We start from the raw sequence: 19,960 nt of genomic DNA, 5'->3' as shown, positions 1-19,960 counted from the left end.
GAGGATTACTGATAAACTGGGATCCATTTGGAAAAGAGCAGAAAGAATTATAAGGTCTTATATCATATCAGAGGTTGGGGCAGGGCACAATTAAAAGAACTAGGAATGTGAGGCCTGGAGAAGAGGAAAGAGGGATCAGGGCACTAGAACTATTTTAAATTAATTGAAGGGTTATCCTCATGTGCACAAGGTATTATGCTTTGTTATTGCTCCATAACTAGAATAATGGGGAGATTTTATAGGGAAGTAGAGTTTGGGTCCTTATTAGAAAGAATTTTCTTGACAATTGGAATTGAACTTCTTGTAAGATAGTGAATTTCTTGTTTATTGAAGGTTATAAAATTATGGATGCTCAGAGTTTGAAGAGATCTCAGTTGTCATTAACCCATACCTCAGAAAATATGCTCTCCACCAACATCTCAACAAATGGTCATCTGGCCTTTACTTGAAGACTTTTGGGGATGTCAACCTTCTGAGGCATCTCATTTCACTTTGGAAGTAACATTTGGCCAAAATCTGTCTTTAAGCAAAAAGAGAGAAAGCTAGGGCTACAGATAGAGATTTTGGAATCACAGATCTAGATTCTGAACTGCTAAGAGACCTAAGAAACCATCTAGCTCAATCTACTTGTGTTATTGACATATAAGGAAAGAAATCACATAGAGGTAAGACTGTAATAGATGAGATAACCCAGGAAGAGAGAAAAGAAGAGTCCAGGATATTACTTTGGAGAAGGATTACAATTAAAGTTATGGAAGTGAAGTGGTCTGAGAGTTAGGAGAACTAGGAGAGGGCAATGTCATGGAATCCAAGGGAGAAGCAGGTAGTGTGGCAAGCAAAGAAATAAAAGTAAACTGAGGTACATTCTCTGAGCATAATCAATTTATTAACAATGATACATATAACTGTTAACAAAATGGGTCGGACTGGCCACTTCAATAAAGCCAGTGAAGGAGGAGAGACTTTTCATTGCAGGAAAGGAGTGGGTGTGGGTAGTTGGGGTATATTACAATTTACTACACCAGGGAAATTGGATTGGCATCTGAATGTGGCTGATCATGCCCTTCTCTGACTATTAAGAAAGATAAATTATTTTATGGTACTCATATTTCTCTTGTAATCTTGGCTAGAAAATCAGAAGCACCCAGTTAGTCCCCTTGAGGGAGATCAAACCACTCTTAATTTGCATGAGGACTGGCAAGGATTTCTCTTTTGAGGAGATGGTCCCAGGTTAAACTGGTTGAGGCTTAAAGATAGCACGCAAAAATGTCCCAGGAGCTAGCTGTATGAGGGATAATAACATTCCCTTTCAAACATGCCTTTAAACACATTTAGACTAGGAAAGACAGCATTTTGGAGCCAGGTGAGTTCAAACAGATATTAGCAGTTATAAAAACCAATCCAGTGTAATACTAACTATATTGTAAAATCAATACAGTAGAAATCAGGCTTACTATTAATTTTTATTCCACAATAGCTTCGTGAATGAGGGTTGACCAGTAGTGTTACATGCTGCACTGAGGTTCAGTAAGATAAGAACCAAGAAAAAGTCATGAGGTTTTTTCCATTGGTGAAGCATGGAGGCTACCTATGACCTGAAAGCAAACATCTTCAGCAGAGTGATTAAGTTGTAATAGTGAATGAGAGAGATGCCAAAGAGTTAAAGAGTAAGTAGGTTTTGAGAAAGAAGCAGAAAGACTATTTTCTCAAGAAAGTCACCAGTCAAATGATGGATAGAAGAAAGAGGTTAGCAGATACGAAATGATTATATTTGAAGGCAGAGGAGAAGGAGACAATGGAAAAAGAGAGACTGAACATGCAAAAAAAGAGGAAAGAGTGATGAAACAAGGTCTTGAGGAACTGAAAAGGGATGAAATCAAGATCGTAAATAGGCACAGTTAGATGGCACCTAGACAAGTAGGTGACACAGTGCATAGAGTGCTGGACCTGAAGTCAGAAAGACCTGAGTTCTAATCCAGCTTCAGTTGTTTAGTAGCTACGTGAATGCAATTCACTTAGTTTTCTCTTCGGTAAAACAAGGATGATAATAGCGCCTTGCTCCCTACGTTGTGGTGGAGATCATATTCTTGTGAGATAATATTTATAAATCACTGCATATCTTAAGGCACTACATAAATGCAAGCTTGAGAGATTAGGGATGCTTTTGTGGAGTAGAGATCCCAGTGACAAGAAAAAACAAGTCTGGTAGGAAGAAAGGATCATAGCATCAGAAATTTGGCAATGGGAAGAAACTTTGGAATCATTTAGTTCAACACTCTTATTTCACATTTAAGGAAACTGGGGCCTAAAGGAGTTAAATGACTCATCTGGAGTCACACAGGCAGTACTGGTGCAAGAGTACAGACTTGAAACCAGGTCCCCAAATCCAAATCCAGCACTCTTTTCATTGTAATATGCTATCTTCCTTGAGGGCAGCTGGGTGGTGCAGTGGATAGAGCACCAGTGCAGGAGTCAGGAGGACCTGAGTTCCAATCTCACTTCAGACACTTAACACTCACTAGCTGTGACCTTGGGCAAGTCACTTAACCCCAACTGCTTCATCCTGGGACATCTCCAGTCATCCTGATGAATATCTGGTCACTGGATTCAGATGGCTCTGGAGGAGAAGTGAGGCTGGTGACCTGCACAGCCCTCCCTCACTCAAAACAAAGTCAAGTGCAAGTCATGTCATCATTTCTCTGATGGCATGATCTTCTTCAGCAATGAAGGATGAAAACACATAGGACTATCTTCCTTAGAAAAGTAGAAAGTAAAGAGGTTGCAGCCAGAAAGAGGACTTGAGCATAGCCATTGCAAGCGATGACGAAATCCAAGGTGTTATATTCGCCTGATGGAAAGTAAGCTCCTAAAGGCTGTGACTTGTTCATTTGTTGCCTTTGTATCTCCAGTACTTAGCACAAGGCCTCACACATAGTAGATACTTAGTAAATATGTATTAAAATGAATTGATTGTGCATGTGAGCAGTTTAAAAAACCATGAAGTTGGGAGTCACTGGATCTAAGGATGCTGAAAACTATGTGCCAAGGGCTAAGGATCTTGGAATGGCCATCAGCATAAATATTAAAGTCACCAAGAATGAAGGCAGAAGTTAGAGTAAAGAAGAGGATTCTGTGAACCAGACACTGAAGTAACTGAGGAAGGTGGGAGGGCATTATAAGAAAAGATACAGAGAGAGAGGCAGAACCCAGATATTGAAGTGATAGGAAATAATGCAACGAGCTCCTCTCCATAATCTCCTCCTAACAGTTCTAGAAAATGCAACAGACCAAACCCCTATGGAGAAATGCAGAAAAAAATCACAGTGAGTCCTTCATCAAGCTCAGCTTGGAATAGGAAAACAGGCAAGGAGGTTTGTAGACTCTGGAGACAGGGTTGGGTCAGAGGCATTCTATGCATGGAGCCCTCTAGTCCCCAGGTAGAGGCTGAACACTAGGTAAGAGGGGTTTCTTATACTCCCATTGAGACTCTGCAATGGAAACAAGTGACAACTGGCAGCCTTGTTAACAACTCACTGCCCAGTCCCAGATTAGAGCCACGATGGAGTGACGGGGGACTTGTGAATAGCAGGGTGTTACCAGTTTGGGGGATCCTGAGCTGTGTGCAGGGAAAGGAGGAAGTTAAGAAACTAGCAACAACAGCAGCCACTGCAGCTTCCATGGTGTGGCTAGACTTCAGACACGAAGTATGGTCTTAACTCCAATGTCTAGGCCAGGCTGCAGAGGGAGAACCAGGTGAGACTCCCAGACCAAAGGGGAACCTATAGGTCTTCCACTCTGAACCAACACAGCTTTCCAGTTAGCTGATGGGAGCAGGGTCCAGCAGTAGTCTACTCTTGCTCAGACCTAAATCCAGGTCAAGAATTTACAGAGCCCAGACCAGAGGAGAAGCAATCAGACTTTGCTCTGGATCACAGAGCTATAAAAGCTTGTAGGTCCCTAATCTGTCCCCTAGTTTCTGGAACAATACAAAACTCAAGATCCCAAAAAAGCAGCAACAAGGCAAGCTTATACTTTCCCTCTAGAGGTGACACAGAGCTTAGTCCTAACATCAAGTCTGAAGTTAGGAAGCTGACTGGAACAATGGGCAAACAAAAAAAGAACCCCATCACAATAAGCTAGTATGGTAACAAGGATGCTCAACCCAAATGCAGAAAAGAATGACTATAAAATGTCTACAACTAACTCAAAGAAAAACATAGATTGGGCACAAGTTCAAATAGAATTCCTGAAAGAAGTGAAACAAAAGTTTTTTTAAAAAGTTTAAAATGTATTTTAAATGAATAAGAGGATTTGAGGGGGAAAATGGAAAATAAATGAGAACAATGGAAGAAAGAATTGGAAAGGGAATTAACAGCTTGGCACAAGAGGTATAAAACTTTGCCCAAGCAATAAACTCTCTAAAAATTTGAATGGATAAAAAAATCAGTGACTCCATAAGACAAGATATATTTAAAGAAAATCAAAAAGCTGAAAAATAGAAGAAAATATAAGGTATCTTGTAGATAAAACAATTCACTTGGAAAACAGATTGAGGAGGGAAAAAAAATTAATTGGACTATCTGAAATCCATACCTGGAAAAAAAGAATATAGATATTATATTACTACAAATCTTGAAAGAAAACTGACCAAATTTCTTAAAACCAGGGCACAAATTAGATATAGAAAGAATCTACTGGTCACCTCCTAAAAGAAATCCCAGGATGAAAACCCCCTGTAACACCATAGCCAAAAACTAGAGCTTCTAGATCAAAGAAACAATACTGCAAACAGACAGAAAGAATTCAAGTGCCAAAGAGTCACAGTCAGGCTCTCACACAATTTAGCACCCACCAGTATAAGGAGCAGAGAACTTGGAATATGATATTCCAGAAGGCAAAGGATACGGGCTTATAGCCAGAATAACTTACCCAACAAAATCGAGTATAATGTTAGAGGTAGAAAAAATAAGTTCTAGTGAAATAGAGAATTTCTAAGTATCCCTGGTGAAAAGATCAGAGCTGCAGAAAAATATAGAAGTACAAACACAAATGAAGAAATACATAAAAAGACAAACATAAATGAATAATGATAAAAGATTTGGAAAATATGAACTGCTCTCATTCAAATATGGGGAGATGGTACATGTGTCCCCTCTGATCTCTATCATCATCCAGCTTCATAGCAGAAATTCACTTAGACAAGGTCTGAAAGTGGTTCCATTATGCTTTGATGATCTTAATAAGATAATGGAAATAGAGGAGAAGAGGAATACATTGAGGGTGCGGGGGAGGGAAGAAAAGGTTAGAGGAAATGTCATCATATATTGAAGATACACAAGTAGCCATCTATACAAACAAGGAAGAGGAGGTGGAGAAGCAGCTGACCCTTGACCATTCTCATCTCAAGAAGAAAGAAGAAAGGGAAACAGATTTTCAAGGAGGGACAGGATGAAAAAGAGAAGTGAAGAAACAAGAAGAAAATGAGGTGGAGGGAAATACATAGTGCTCATAACTGTGAATATGAATGGAATGAGCTCACCTATAAAAGGGAAACAGACAGAAGAATGAATTAGAAACCAGAATGCAATCATACATTGTTTATGAGACACACTTGAAACAGAAAGCATGCACATAGAGTTAAAATAAAGGGCTAGAGCAGAATCTGTTATGCTTCAGCTGAACTAAAAAAAGGCATGAGCTAAGACAAAGCAAAAGCAAAAACAACCCCAATTAAAAGAGACAATCAGGGAAACTACATTATGCTAAAAGGTACCATAGACAATGATTATAAAAAATTTGTATAGCAAGTCTCTCTGATAAAGATGTCAATTCTCAAATATATACTAAGTGTAGAACTAAGTCAAATTTATAAAAATAAGAGCCATTCCCCAGCTGAGAAGTAATCAGAAGATATGAACAGTTTTCAGAAGAAGAAGTCAAAGCTATCCATAGTCATAGAAACGTAAATAAAAATCACTCTGAGGTATCATCTCATATCTATCAGAAATGACAAATGTTGGCAGGGATGAGGGAAAATAGGCACACTAATGACCTATAGTTCATTAACTCTTGATGGAGTTGTGAACTGGTCCAGCCATTCTAGAAATAATCTGAAACTATGCCCAAAGGACTTTAAAACTGTGCATGCCCTTTGACCCAGCAATACTACTACTAGGTCTGTATCCCAAAGATATCAAGGAAAAAGGAAAAAGATTTATATGTACAAAAATAGTTACAGCAGCTTTTTTGATGGTGGCAAAGAATTGGGAATAGAGGGGTTGCTCATCATTTGGGGAATGGCTGAACAAGTTGTGGCATATGATTGTGATGGAGTACTATTGCATTATTAGAAATGATGAGAGAGGTGATTTCAGAAAAATATAGCAAATCCTGTATGAACTGATACAAAGTGAAGTATGAAGTATGGATAACCAGGAGATCATTGTGCACTGTAACAGCAACATTGTGATGAAAATTAACTGTGAAAGACTTATCGACTCTGATTCTTACAATGATTCAAGACAATTCCAAAGGAATTATGATGAAACAGTACTATCTATCAAGAGATAACTGATGAACTCTGATGCAAAGTGAAGTATCATTTTCTCACTTTGTTTTTCTTGCTTTTTAAAAAATATGGCTAATATGGAAAAATGTTTTGGATTATTTCACATGCATAATTGATATCATAATGCTTGCCTTTTCATTTCATGGAGGGAGAGAATGGGAGGGATGGAGAGAATTTGAAACTCAGAATTTAAAAAGAAAAGAATGTTTAAAATAAATAAATAATAGAGCCAAGAATAGGCAGCCAGGCTGGGTACTCATCACTGCAAATGATTCTACCAGAGCCATAACGCTATAACCCTTGATTTTGATATCTCACACACACACACACACACACACACACACACACCTGCAATCAGAAATTTAGGTGCTTAAAGTATCTCCAGAAATGTCCTCTTCTCATGCTTCAAGGAAGTAGTTCTTGATTCTCAAAAGAATACAAGCTGCGGTAGCTCCTGTCAAACCAGAAAGACTTAAAGTATGGACCCATCAATGATCTCTGTAATTTAACCTATCTAAATTCATAGGATCATGGTGTAATAGATTGAGAGTTAAAAGGGACTCCAGAGGCCATATAATACAATCCTCCCATTTTATGAATGAGGAAAATGAATCCAAAGGAAGTTAAGTGACTTGTCCAAGGTCACGCAAGAGGCAGAGATGAAATCTGAACCCAGATCCTCTCTGACTCCAGAGTTACTGTTTTTTCTTCCGGCTTAGTTTGCTTTTATGAATACCTCATAAGCATTGTGGGCACCAAATGAGTAGTGTCCCAAATGTGGGCTTTGGCTGAACTAAGGTACTTTGTATATAACAAAATAAGTGAAAATAGCAAGCAGTTTAATGTTTTAAATAAATCACCTACCAAAATGCAAAGCCAGGACATAGAGTTGGGCTTTGAAAGCAACAGGGAAGATAATCACATGAAAATGGTAGCAGTGATCCATACCTGGAATTATTCCCACCCATTTTTCAATCCTGTACTAGAAACAGATAAAATACAATTTTCTTTCAAGTATAAAATGACACACTAGTTGTCAGATATCAGATATTCAAATAAATGAACTACAGTCTTTTATTGAGATCATGAATTACTATTTGAAATCAAAGGGTGTGTGTGTGTGTGTGTGTGTGTGTGTGTGTGTGTGTGTGTGTGTGTGTGTGTGTGTGTGTTTGTGTGTGTGTTTTCTACAAGACTGTGTATTCATGGGTCTCCCTTGAGAGAAAAGTCAGTATTTTATTCAGTTTCTTTAATTCCTGTCCTTCCCTACCCTTCTGCAAAATTGTCAAAGGAGACTAGAGGAAATGGTGATAACTGTAGAGCCAGCTGAACATTTGATGTGCCTGTCTACTGTGCTGAGTCACAAGTAGATGGCAAAGTTTTCCAAGATGGCAGGAATACAGTTGGATGTTCACTCTCTATAGGCACCAATCTAGTCCCAGTCTTAGAAACTGTGGGGCAAGCGTGATCACCAAAGCAAAATTTCATTCTCAGTTCTCTGTTCCAGTCACTCCAAAACCATAGCTCCTTCATTCTTTGCCATCTGAGTCATAAGGAGTCCCTGAGATGTTGCACACATGATCCAAGTTGGGAGATTAAACGTGACCTGGAGGACCTATTTTCTCTGCTAATGAGGAATCAGAATTAGTAAGAGTCAAGCTTTGGGAAGCAGCTCTTCACAGTTGGAATGCCTGAAAGCCATAGTGTCTTATTGACTTAACCAGCCTTACTGAGAGACACTCAGTACTGAGCCTTTGTAACTGATGGATTGTTCCACATCTCTTGGGTAGGAGGCAGGATGAGAGGAGAGATGCCAAATGTGGGAAACACTTTATAACAATCTACATTTCACTATGGAGCATACATGTAACAATTATGTACTCCAGCTTCATCTCATCTCTAGGACAGACACACTAGGTACTTTTAAAAGAATGATCTTATGACCTTTCATGAATTCCCAAAAGGTACTTTTGGAAAACCAAAAACTAACTCTTAGTTGACAACCAATAGCAAGCTTCATTTTCAGGTCTTCTTTTATTACATTTTCAGGCATAGAATACAATTATTTTAGCTCCAAGGTGAAAAAAAAATAGCCTCTATTACCTTGAAAAGCACTGCATTGCTCATCTTTCCTAGTTTGGCCATTTAATTTCTGTCTGCCTCAGTTTATTTAGTTGTGAAATGGAGGTAATAGTAACAGTAGAGTGGTTTTAACAATAAAATGAAGATAATATTTATAAAACACTTTGCAAATCTTAAAATGCTACGTAAATGGCACTGGTATCATCAATCCCAATCTCATAACTACCCTAGATCTCAATTTAACTATCAGCACAATTTAGCTATTTAGCAACTGTAGCATAGATATCTGTATAGCATAGTTTGGCATCATACCTTTCAGAAAGCAGGCACGTCTCTCTGCACCATCATCCATGAAAAGAAAATATTTGGAGATACTGTTTTCTGATGTCCCTCCCTGAATGAGAGTTGCTTTGGAAGTCAAATAGGATAAAATAAGGTAAAAATTATACTGTCCAAGAGGCCAGGGGTAAGGAGGAAGGAGGGGAAAGAACGCTTTGTTGACAGGATCTGAGGCATCAGACTATGAGCAGATGTGGTGCAGTGTCCCTGCCTGCTAATCTCAGCTATAACAAGGTGTGATTTTATGTGATTTCAGCTATAATATGGTCTAATATCATAGCCCTTAAAGTCTCAGTTAGATGAAGATCTGAAGTACTATACATTACCCTGGTGTTAATAAAAAATTGTCTGCTATTATCCCAACACGTAATATTAATGGTGGCAGAGAGATTCCTGACAAGACCTCAGTACCTCAGAAGAGGCATGATTTTACTGGCGGGGGTTTTCCTTCCACAGATTCCGTTCTGTGTCTGTAGAGTACAACCCTAGGAAAAAGTCTCACAAATCACTGTGGCCAACAATATTAGTCTCTTGGTACCTTTCCTTGGGTGATTAGCCACTCTGCACTTAGCTAGACCTTTCCCCAGGAAACAGAAACAAAGAACCATTGCTGGGCCTGAACTTGAAACTTTCCCAGTTTGGTGTTACATTACATTACAGATTATACCCTCTCCTGGAATACACTTTGAGAGCCCAGGTTTATTTCTATTGCTCCACATCGGAAAACTTTTATGGTAGGGTGTGTGTGTGTGTGTGTGTGTGTGTGTGTGTGTGTGTGTGTGTGTGTGTGTGTGTGTGTACGTGTGTCAATTTAAGAAAAAGGCTAAAAAACGATCTTACCATTCTATCCCTATTTGTAGGAAATTCAAATATTTGCTTCAGGGAATGAAAGAAAATGGCAGATCAGGTCAGCTCAGGTGCTCCTGTTGACCTGGAAGATCTGAACTGCCAATGTTGCTTTTAGGAATACTCTGTAAGAGGCAGGCAGCCTCTATGTCTCGATCACCCTTTAGGAAATCTTTCTCTCCTGTTGTTTATGTGACTCAGTATCAGGCAGGTAATGATAAGGCTTGGTTTTATAGAATAGTACAGTCTCTGGGTATGCTATATCTTTCCACAAAATTTCCATCACTTTGGGAATAGTTTGATTCATTAAATCTTCCAGTCTTTTTGTGGTTGCTCCAAGTCATGTACTGAACTCATAAGGAAGTGTTGTGGGTCAAGCCAGTGGTTCAGATTCAGGATTAAAACACGAGAAGACATTTGGCCATAAAATATTTATTAGAGAGAAGTTTATTTAACCATAAGAAAGGATCAATAAGGATACCACATTGTTATAGTTGGATAGGGTTCTTCTTTGTTCTGCACCTATCACAGAAAAAAAAAAAAAAGCCTACTTGGAGAGTTATACTGACTCTCAGAGTAGTGGGAATTCTACATGCCTAAGAACCCCCATCTCCTCATAGGTTGGGTTTTTATGCCTCAGGTGACCAGGACACCATTCCAATGGCTCAATTCCTAATCCTCCAGACCATTCAAGTCCCAAGGATGACTGTCTTGCCACTTTAAAAAGAAACCAGCCTGACTCATGTAAAATAGATGCCACTCACATAGCAGGGGGAATCAACAATATCTTAGTCAAAGCAAACATATCACAGTTATCCCGTGTAAGATAACGAGCTGAAAACTGGAACTGAGAAACCCTGAATTCCTTCTCTTTCTGTGTCAGACGGAGTTTGCACCAGATATAGGTCTTCAGTACAAAGGAGAGCTGACTGTGGTCTTACGCTACATTCCCCCTGAGAACAATCTAATGCTCCCACTGGAACAGCTTTCAGGTAAGATCAAATTTGGCTGTATTCACTAGGTATGCTGTTTTCTGAAAGCTTAAGGATAAATTTCAAGAATTATTCCAAATGCTTTCTGCATCATTCAGATAAAGTGTCAAGATAATAAAGTGACTATATTTATTTGCAGAGGAGAGTTAGGAGAGTTAATTGTTATGGGAAAAAGACCTTTACCTTGTTTGACCTTTTAAAAAATGTGATAGTGAATTTTTGTCACATTCATTCTTGAGTTATAACAAATAATCATGGACCTCAGTCTAGGAAACTTCAGTGACCATCTAATCTGGATCATGCCAGTGACTCAGGGATGCTCAGTGGGTGCCAAGGAACATCAACACGAAGTTATATACAAGATTAAGTGAATTCAAGACTAGAACCTAGGCCTCCTGATTGCTGGTTCACTTTGCACAACCACAACCCTGTTAAAGTACTTGCAGGCATCCAGTTTTCACCCCTGACTTCACTAATTTGCTTCAGGTGGCAACCTTAGAGATGGTTCTTGGTTACCAATCACTCCATAAGCACTTAGTGTAATTTTTGGCACATAGTAGACACTTAATAAATGCCTACTACGTGCCAAGAACTATGCTAAATTTTGGAGATATATAGAAAGGCAAAAGACAGTTACAGATCTCAAGGGACTCATAGTCTAAAAGGGGAACTAGCATCTTGTTGCAAACAGCTATCTCAAAGGAGATGATTGATAGTTGTATAAACAATTAGCACAGGGTCAGGAATATAATAGGCATTTAATAAATGCTTGTTCCCTTCCCCCACTCCTATGTACAAACAAGATATATGCAGGGCTAATTGGAGATATTCAGCAAAGGGGAGCACTAGCATCAAGAGGGATCAGGAAACCCTACTTGCAGAGTAGATTTTAACTGGGATTTGAAGGAAGCAGGGAAACCAGGAGACTAAGGTGAAGAAGACCATCCCAGGTATGAGGAATGAGTGGGATCAAGATGGAGTGTTTGCTGTGAGGAGCAGCAGGGGGGGGCCAGTGTCTCTGGATCACAAGTAGATACGGGTAAGCTTTTCAAAAATGGGAAGGTAATAAGGGGAAAGATTATAAAGGGCTTTGAAAGCCAAACAGGATGTTGTATTTGATTCTGGAGGTGATAGGGAAGTACCAGAGATGATTAAAATTTTACTGAAGATAAAACACTAGAATGATCTATCAGGAAAAGTAACAGAATTCCCTTTTGTGAAGATAAATTCATTCTGAAGGTCATTCAATAAGTACTTATTAAGCATTTACTCTGGGCCAGTCACTTGGTAGGCACAGGGTTCTGCTAGGAACTTATATCCTATTGACAGAAAACAGCATGCATGTAGATAAATTAAATAGAAAAAATGAACAAAACAGTTTCTTGTAGAACACTAGCATTTGGGGAGATCTACGTAGACATCCTGTAGGAGGTGAAACTTGAGCTAAAATCTGAAAGAAGCTAGGGATTATACAGAGGTGAGAAGGGTACATTCCAAGCATTAGAGACAGAATCTGCATGGAGACAGGACAGTGTCATACAAGCAAGCGAATTATGCTGGAATGTATAGTGGTTTTAGAGTAATGTGCTGTCCACCTGGAAAGGTATTTTGGAGAAAGGTCTTTAAAAGTCAGAGGAGTTTATACATTATCCTAGAAGCAAAAATTAGCCCTTGGAGATTCTTGAATAGGAAATTGACTTGATCAGGTCTGCACTTCAGGAATATCAGTTCAGAAGCTGTGAGGAGGATCAGTTAGAGGTACCAGCAAGAGGACAGGTTGGAGGCTTAGTATCCAATTAGGAGGATGTTGTCAAGGTGAGAAATAATGAAGATCTTAAATAGAATGGTCACCAAGTAAAAGAGATGTATACAAGAGGTTGTAAAATCAGATAGCAACTAATTATATGGCAACTGTGAGGATGAGAGAAAGATTCAGGATAACTAAGTTTGTGCACCTGGGTGATTGGATAGGATGGTCATGCCTTCAACAGAAATAGGAAAAGTAAGAAAAAAAGGAAGAATGAAAGGGCAAATATTGAGTTCTGTTTTAGATATGTTGAATCTGAGACACCTAATAGACATTCATTTGGAAATATCCATTAGACAGTTGATGATGCAGTACTAGAGTTCAGGAGAGAGACTGGAACTAATTATAAAAATCTGATGAGATTTGATGAGATAGGACCTGATGAGATCACGAAGAGGGAATATAGAAAGAGAAGAGGACCAAGGACAGAGCCATGAAATTCATCATGCCTAGGGAATGGGATCCATAAGATGATCCACCAAAAGAGAATGAGGAGGAATTAGAGAGGAGACCCAGTAGAGAGCAGTCTCACAAAAAGAAAGAAAGATGAGAGTGTCTAGACAGAGGAGATAGTCAACCATGCCAAATGCTATAAAGAGGTTACAAAAAAGGATGAGTACTGAGAAATCATCTATATATAATCATTGGTAAGTTTACAGAGGGCAATTTCAGTTGATTATAACATAATTCAAAATTACATAGGGAGAAGCTGAGAAAGAACTGATTTTTGCCTCCTTTTGTACCCCCAGCACTTAACACAGTGCCAGCACAGAGAAGGTATTTAATAAGTGTTTATTGATTGGTTGGTTGATTGAGCATAAGAAGACTAATTCTCATACTCTTGACAGCTGGACATTAAACTAGATAGCACTTCAAGGATTTGTTTGTTTGGGAACCAAGATAGCAGAGGAGAGGTAGTAATCAATCTGAACTCTCCCAACATTCCTCTCCAAACGATTTTAAAATAGCATGACAAATCAAATTCTGGAGCAATGTAGCCAATAAAAGGTTGAGGTGAGATATTTTTTCCAGTCCAATGCAAGTAGGAGGTCCATAGTAGAGGGCTAGGGTTGGGGCTGGCCCAGAGTACATGCAGCTGAAGGTGTAACACCTTCAGGAGCTTTCAGCCCAGACATGGTCAGGGATTCAGATACTTTGACTTGGTCATACCAGTATTAGGTCTGTATCACAAAGAGATCAAAGAACAAGAAAAAGGACCTATGTGTACAAATGATTTATAGCAGCTCTTTTTGTGGTGGCAAAGAATTGGAAATTGAAGGGATGCCCATCTATGCAATGGCTGAACAAGTTATGGTATATGATTGCGATGGAATACTGTTGTGCTCTAAGAAGTGACAATGGGGATGGTTTCCGAAAAACATGGCAAGACCTATATGAATTAATGTAATGTAAAGTGAGCATTACCAGGAGACCATCATATACAGTAACAGCAATATTGTAATGATAATCAACTGTGAAAGAGTTAGCTACTCTGATCAATATAGTGATCCGTGACATTCCCGATCTACCTCCAGAGAGATAGCTGATGAACTCTGAGTGCAAATTGAAGTGTATTTTTTTCACTTTTTTTTGCAATGTGGCTAATGTGGAAATATGTTTTGCATGATTTCAAAGGTACAAGTGATATCATATTGCTTGCCTTCTCAAAGAATGAGGAAGGGATTGGAGGGAAAAAGAAAAATTAGAACTCGATTTTTTAAAAAGAATGTTAATAATAAAAAATAAATTTAAAGAAAAAAAGAATTTTTCTATTCCTATAATACTTTTATCTGAAAAAAAAGAACCAAAGAATTTTTAAGATAGATCAATCCTTAAAGTCAATCTACTACAATCTCCTCATTTTACAAATGAGGAACTAAGATCAAATAACTTTCTAAAAATTGCACAAATGATTAGTGGAGAAACCAAGACTAGAACCTAGGTCTCCTTTCTCCTGGTTCACCTTTTACTCCACTGTGATAGGTTTCTTTAGGCATAACAGATCTTTTCAAGAGAGGTAGCCTTAAGAGTCCATGAATGACCACTTAATTCTTTGTCCGTGAAAGAGGTAATCCTGAAGATTGGATGTGTTTCTTGTTTTATACTTTCTCCAATGAATTAGTGAAGTGCTGCATTTGAGCCCTTTTTGTGGCCACTAGCAACCTTCCTGAAAAACTTTGCCATTAAATTAACTGCCTTGCTATTACCCTAGTGCATAGCAATAAGAGATCCTTAGTGACCCTGGAGGCACCAAACCGTATTTATTGGAAATAAGAAACTCTGGCATTTGATCTCATTTCATTCACTGTGGTTCCTGCAATAGGCCATATTGGTGCTCACTCTCCAGTAAATGGGAAAGACTGCTTGCCATCTAGCTCAATGAAGGGGAATTGAATAACCAGCTATTGTATTTCTAAATGCCTATTGCTAGATTCTTATTAAGTTTTCTAATCAGCCTATCAGCAAACAATTCTTAAGTACATCCTTTGTACCAGTCATTGTTCTAAAAGTGCTGGAGGTACAAAGACAAAAACAAAACAGTCTCCACCCTCAAGAAGCTTATAATTTACGGGTAGAAACAACATGTATATATGAGTATGTACAAAATTTATATGTACACATATGAAGTAAATACAGAGTAATACTGGGGTGGGACAATGAGGCAATAGTAAAAAGGAGGGATTTGTGCAAAGGGAACAGGGATAGGTGAGAGATTCCTCATGGATGAATATCAAGGAAGATTATCAAGGAAGCCTGTTTGGTCAATCCTTAGCCTGAATGGGGAGTAATGTATATTTCTGAAAAGTCAGGTTGGAGCCAAGTTGTGAGGGGCTTTAAATGTCAGAGAAAATTGTATTTGATCCAAGAAGAAAGAATTTATTTGGAATTTATTGAGCAGGGTAATGACATAGTCAGATCTGAACTTTAAGAACATAGCTAGATCAAAGGGTATGCACAGTATTTACAGAATAGTTCTATAGCATAGGTGGGCATAGTTCCAATTGGTTCTCCAGAATGGTTGGATCAGTTTATAACTCCACCCACAATGCATTAGTGTGCCAACATTTTTTTTTATTTTCCTTTTTGTTATATTAGTCAGTTGATAGGTGTGTGGTGTTAGCTCAGAGTTGTTCTAATTTGCTTTTCTCTAATCAATAGTGATTTAGAGAATTTTTTCAAAATTCCAGAAAATGTTGAGAATTGTTTGATGTAATTGGGGGAAAAGAAAATATTATTTTTAAGTAATAATTTTATTTTAATCATTAATTACTAAATATTAATTAATAAACTATTTTAAATATTATTATTATTATTTTAAAAGAACATAGCAATTAATCCCAGTTCTGCCCTTTGAAACAAGGTGGGATGGCTCTATTTGTGACACAACCTATCGAGTATTTGAGGATGACTGTTATTTCCCTCTAAACTCTAAAGACTTTCCCATTTTCTATGCTTTCATACTGTTATCTTGTCTGCAGAGTGGATGTATCCCTCATGGTAACTGCTCTCCCATATTTTGAATTCCATTCCTACCTGCCTTGGACCTTCATTTTAAGATTATCCTTGCCCTTTCAGGTATGAGGGTTAGTATGATTTAATGGAAAAACCGCTAGACATCGAGTCGGAAGGGCAGGATTTAAGTTCTGGCTTTATTTCCCACTACCTGGGTAGTCACTTACCTTGAGTAAGTCCCTTCACCTCTGTGTTCTCCAGTTTCCTCACGTAAGAAACTAGGGGCTTGAACTGCAGGATTTCTAAGGTCTCTTCCAGGTCTAGACTCTGGTCCTCAATATTACATGAAGTGACAGAAATATTTTTGTTTCCATTTTCTTCAAACAAAAAGTCACAGGTTTTAGGAAACCTGGGAGCAGCAATCATTGCCAAGGATAAAGATGGTCTCTTTATATCTATATGGATGTGTAGAGCTAGCCTTAATTAGTTCAAATGGCGAATCCCTTGAAGTTGTTGCCTGTTTTGAATTTTATCTGCATGTTTCCATCAGATTGGAACAACTGACCTTATTTTAAATAGCTGTGATTTTGAAAAGTGTGATTTTAAATTCATGCAGCCACTTTGAGGGTTTCATTATTCCCACTGATCAGGGTCTATATATAAACATATACAAATATGTGTGTGTGTGTATTCTACATTTGTGTCTTTGCATATTTTCTTTTGCATTTTTTCAAAAATGCTTTTTCTTTTCTTTCGATGATTGATATAGGAAAGAAGACCTTGAAAAGGGGAAAGAAGAAAGAGCCTTCTTTTCTCTCTGGAGGACAATTAGAAGTATTGATCAAAGAAGCCAAAAATTTGACTGCAGTGAAGTCAGGAGGCACTTCAGACACTTTTGTGAAAGGGTATGTGTAACACACATACACACACACACACACACACACACACACTTCGGGTGATCATTAAGTAAACAGTTGCTATACATTTACTATGGGAGTAGCGAATAGAATGCTGATCTCAGAATCAGGAAGATCTGAATTCAAATCTTGTCACTGGATACTGGCTTGTTGTACGACCTCTAAGTGCCAAAAAGCAATTCTCTTAAGTATATAAATTGCAGAACAGATGCTAATTTGCATTAATTCTCACTGAGAATTCCCTATATCAATCAATAGGTTCCTTCTCCTTTCTTCCCCTCCCCCAAAAGCATATGCAACTGAAGGAGATTGGCAGGAAGGAAGGAAGGAAGGATTGATTTGTAAAATACCTACTACTTGCCAGAAGCTGTGCTAAGCACTTTACAAATATCCCATTTGATCTTTACAACAACTCTTGGAGACAGATGCTCCTATTATCCCTGTTTTGCAGATGAGGAAACTGAGGCAGGCATTGTTTAAGTGGCTTGTCCAGGATCACATAGCTAATATGTGTGTGACACTAAATTTAAATTTAGGTCTTTCTGATTCCATGCCCAGCACATTATCCACTGCACCACCTAACTGCCTCTTTGAAGTATTTCTAATTGACTGTATAGTGAAATGACATTGGCCTTTGCATCATATCTTAGCTATGGCAATTAGATGGGAAAATCATTTAATCATTTAACCTTAGTTTCCTCATCTGTAAAATGAACATAATAATGTTTATACCACATACTTCAATGAGTTTCTGTAAGCAAAGCACTTAACCTCTCAGTGCTCTCCAAGGTTATAAACTACGGAGAGGATGCTAACCTACATTAGGAGAGAGAGAGAGAAAGAGAGAGAGGGTGTGTGTTTATGTGTGTATCACCTATACACATATATACACATGCACACATATGTGTATGTATGTATATATATACATATACACAGAGAGGTGTATTATGTATTGTGTATATGTGTATGTGTAAACAAATATATATGTACATACATATATATTTCCTATATTAACGAAATCACAAGTTTAGTCCTTAACCCTTAATAGAATCATAGGCATCTTGGTCTAGTAGATAGAGAGTCAGGAAAACCCAAGTTCAAATCCCTCTTCTGATTCATACTAGCCATATGGTTCTGGGAAAATCACTTTCTCTGGGTATCTCTAGGAAACTCTCCTTCCCATCACAAACAAGTATTCATTAAGCATCTGGTCCTACGTACCAGGAACTATGCTGGTTGCTATGGATGTAAATTTTTAAAAAATGGAAACAACCTTTTTTTTAGGGAGCTTGCATTCTGATGGGGTAGACAACTACCTATAAAAGTATTTATAGAATAAATACCAAGAGAATAAATATAGATTGGTTAGGGAGGGAAGTAGCAGTTGGGGTGGTTGGGAAAGGCTTCACGTAGAAGGTTGTACTTGAGAAGGGATGTGAAGGAAGGAAGGGATTCTGTGAGACAAGTGTAAGAAATGCATTCTGGACATGGCGGATGGTCAGTGCAAAGAGACAATATGGAGTATCATGTGTGAGAAAAGGAGAGAAGCCAGTTTGTCTGGATCACAGGGCGTGAAAAGGGGAAGAAATACAGTAAGACTGAAAAAGATAGATTGGGACCAGGTTGTGAGGGACTTTAAAAACCAAACAGAATGGTTTCTATTTTGTTCTGGAGGCAATAGGGATCCACTGGAATCTATTAAGAAAAAAGGTAACATGGTCAGATCTTTGCTTGAGGAAAATCACTTTGGCAATTGTATCAAGGATAGACTGGAGTAGGGGAGAACAATGAGGAGATCATTTCAATGATCTAGTAGAGAGATGATCAGTGTCTGCTCCCCATGCCTGGAACTCTCTCTCTCCCAACCTGTTTCTTAGAACTCTTGCCTTCTTTTAAAACATGATAATCATTACCCTCTCCATGAGGGCTTTTCTGATTACCCCAAATGCCAGTTCTGACCTCTGTAAAGCTACCATCCATCCACTCTGCATCTAACTTGTAGGAACTGCTGTTTTTTCTCCCCCTTTCAGATGTAAGGTCTGTGAGGGAAAAGACAGTTTTTGTTTCTGCCTTGAATTCCTTTCATCTACCCAGACACAAACAGCAAAAAAATGCTTATTGATTATTGGTTAATCTGCTACATGAATGGAAAGAAGGGATCAGATGCAAGAAATGTGGTGGAGGTAGAAATAGTGAGATCTGACAAATGATTCTGTATGTGGGATGGATGAGGGAGTGTAAAGAGTTGACAATAAAGTCAACTTTATGTGAGATGCCAAGATGAGCAGAGAGAGTGCCTTGGACCATAAGTTGACCATAAATTGCAGAAAAGTTGTTTTAGTAAGTTTTTTTGAAAGTGTTTTAGAAGTTTTGTTTCCTTCACTGGGAGCTCCTTTTCCCAATGCAGTCATAGGACTGAGAAAAGAAAGACAGCAAGAAGGGGAAAAAGCGCCACATAAATATAATATACATTAGAATAATAGATGTGCATGTTTAGGACTTCTGCCTCATAAAGGACTTTCCTTTAATACAGGCTACTGCATCTATTTGGATCTTTTTTTTCAAAAATAATTGTTAGCAATATATTTCAATGGTGATCATCTCCAGGGAGTTCAGGGCTAGCAGAATATTCCTGTGGGATTTCATTTCATTACTGGGAGGAAGAGAAAGAGTGAATTTCTAAGTGTAATGTATTTTTATTACACTCAATTACCTTTTGATTCTGGCAACATGCAGTATGTGTGCTCAGCCTGTGTGACTTAGACTAGGGCCTTCTCCATTGTTTTATTCTGGGAAATACTATGGGAAGACAATATGTAAAAGCCATCCCCAGACTGTCTGGCTCATCGCTTCCTTAGAATTCCTCCCAGGAGTAAGCAGACTTACAAAGAATTACAGAGACTTCCAAGAAAGCAGTCGGAGAAAAATTCCATGACACCCTCTTACAGTAATTCAC

At 38.4% G+C, this 19,960-nt stretch overlaps 1 protein-coding gene across 3 annotated transcripts in view; it reads left to right on the top strand.

The window, feature by feature from the left end:
- The window catches only part of SYTL5 (synaptotagmin like 5), a 238,839-nt gene that overhangs the window by 213,617 nt on the left and 5,262 nt on the right, over positions 1-19,960 (top strand). For all 3 annotated transcript variants that reach the window (XM_072615179.1, XM_072615178.1, XM_072615180.1), the window contains 2 exons: positions 10,719-10,827; positions 16,857-16,992. In XM_072615179.1, the coding sequence (XP_072471280.1) occupies positions 10,719-10,827; positions 16,857-16,992 (245 nt within the window). The remainder of the gene's footprint in view (positions 1-10,718; positions 10,828-16,856; positions 16,993-19,960) is intronic.

This window comes from Notamacropus eugenii, chromosome 5 (assembly GCF_028372415.1).
Source record: "Notamacropus eugenii isolate mMacEug1 chromosome 5, mMacEug1.pri_v2, whole genome shotgun sequence".
Taxonomy (NCBI): Eukaryota; Metazoa; Chordata; class Mammalia; order Diprotodontia; family Macropodidae; genus Notamacropus; species Notamacropus eugenii.
The sequence above is the reverse complement of the archived record's forward strand: the minus strand, read 5'-3'. Positions and strand labels throughout refer to the sequence as shown.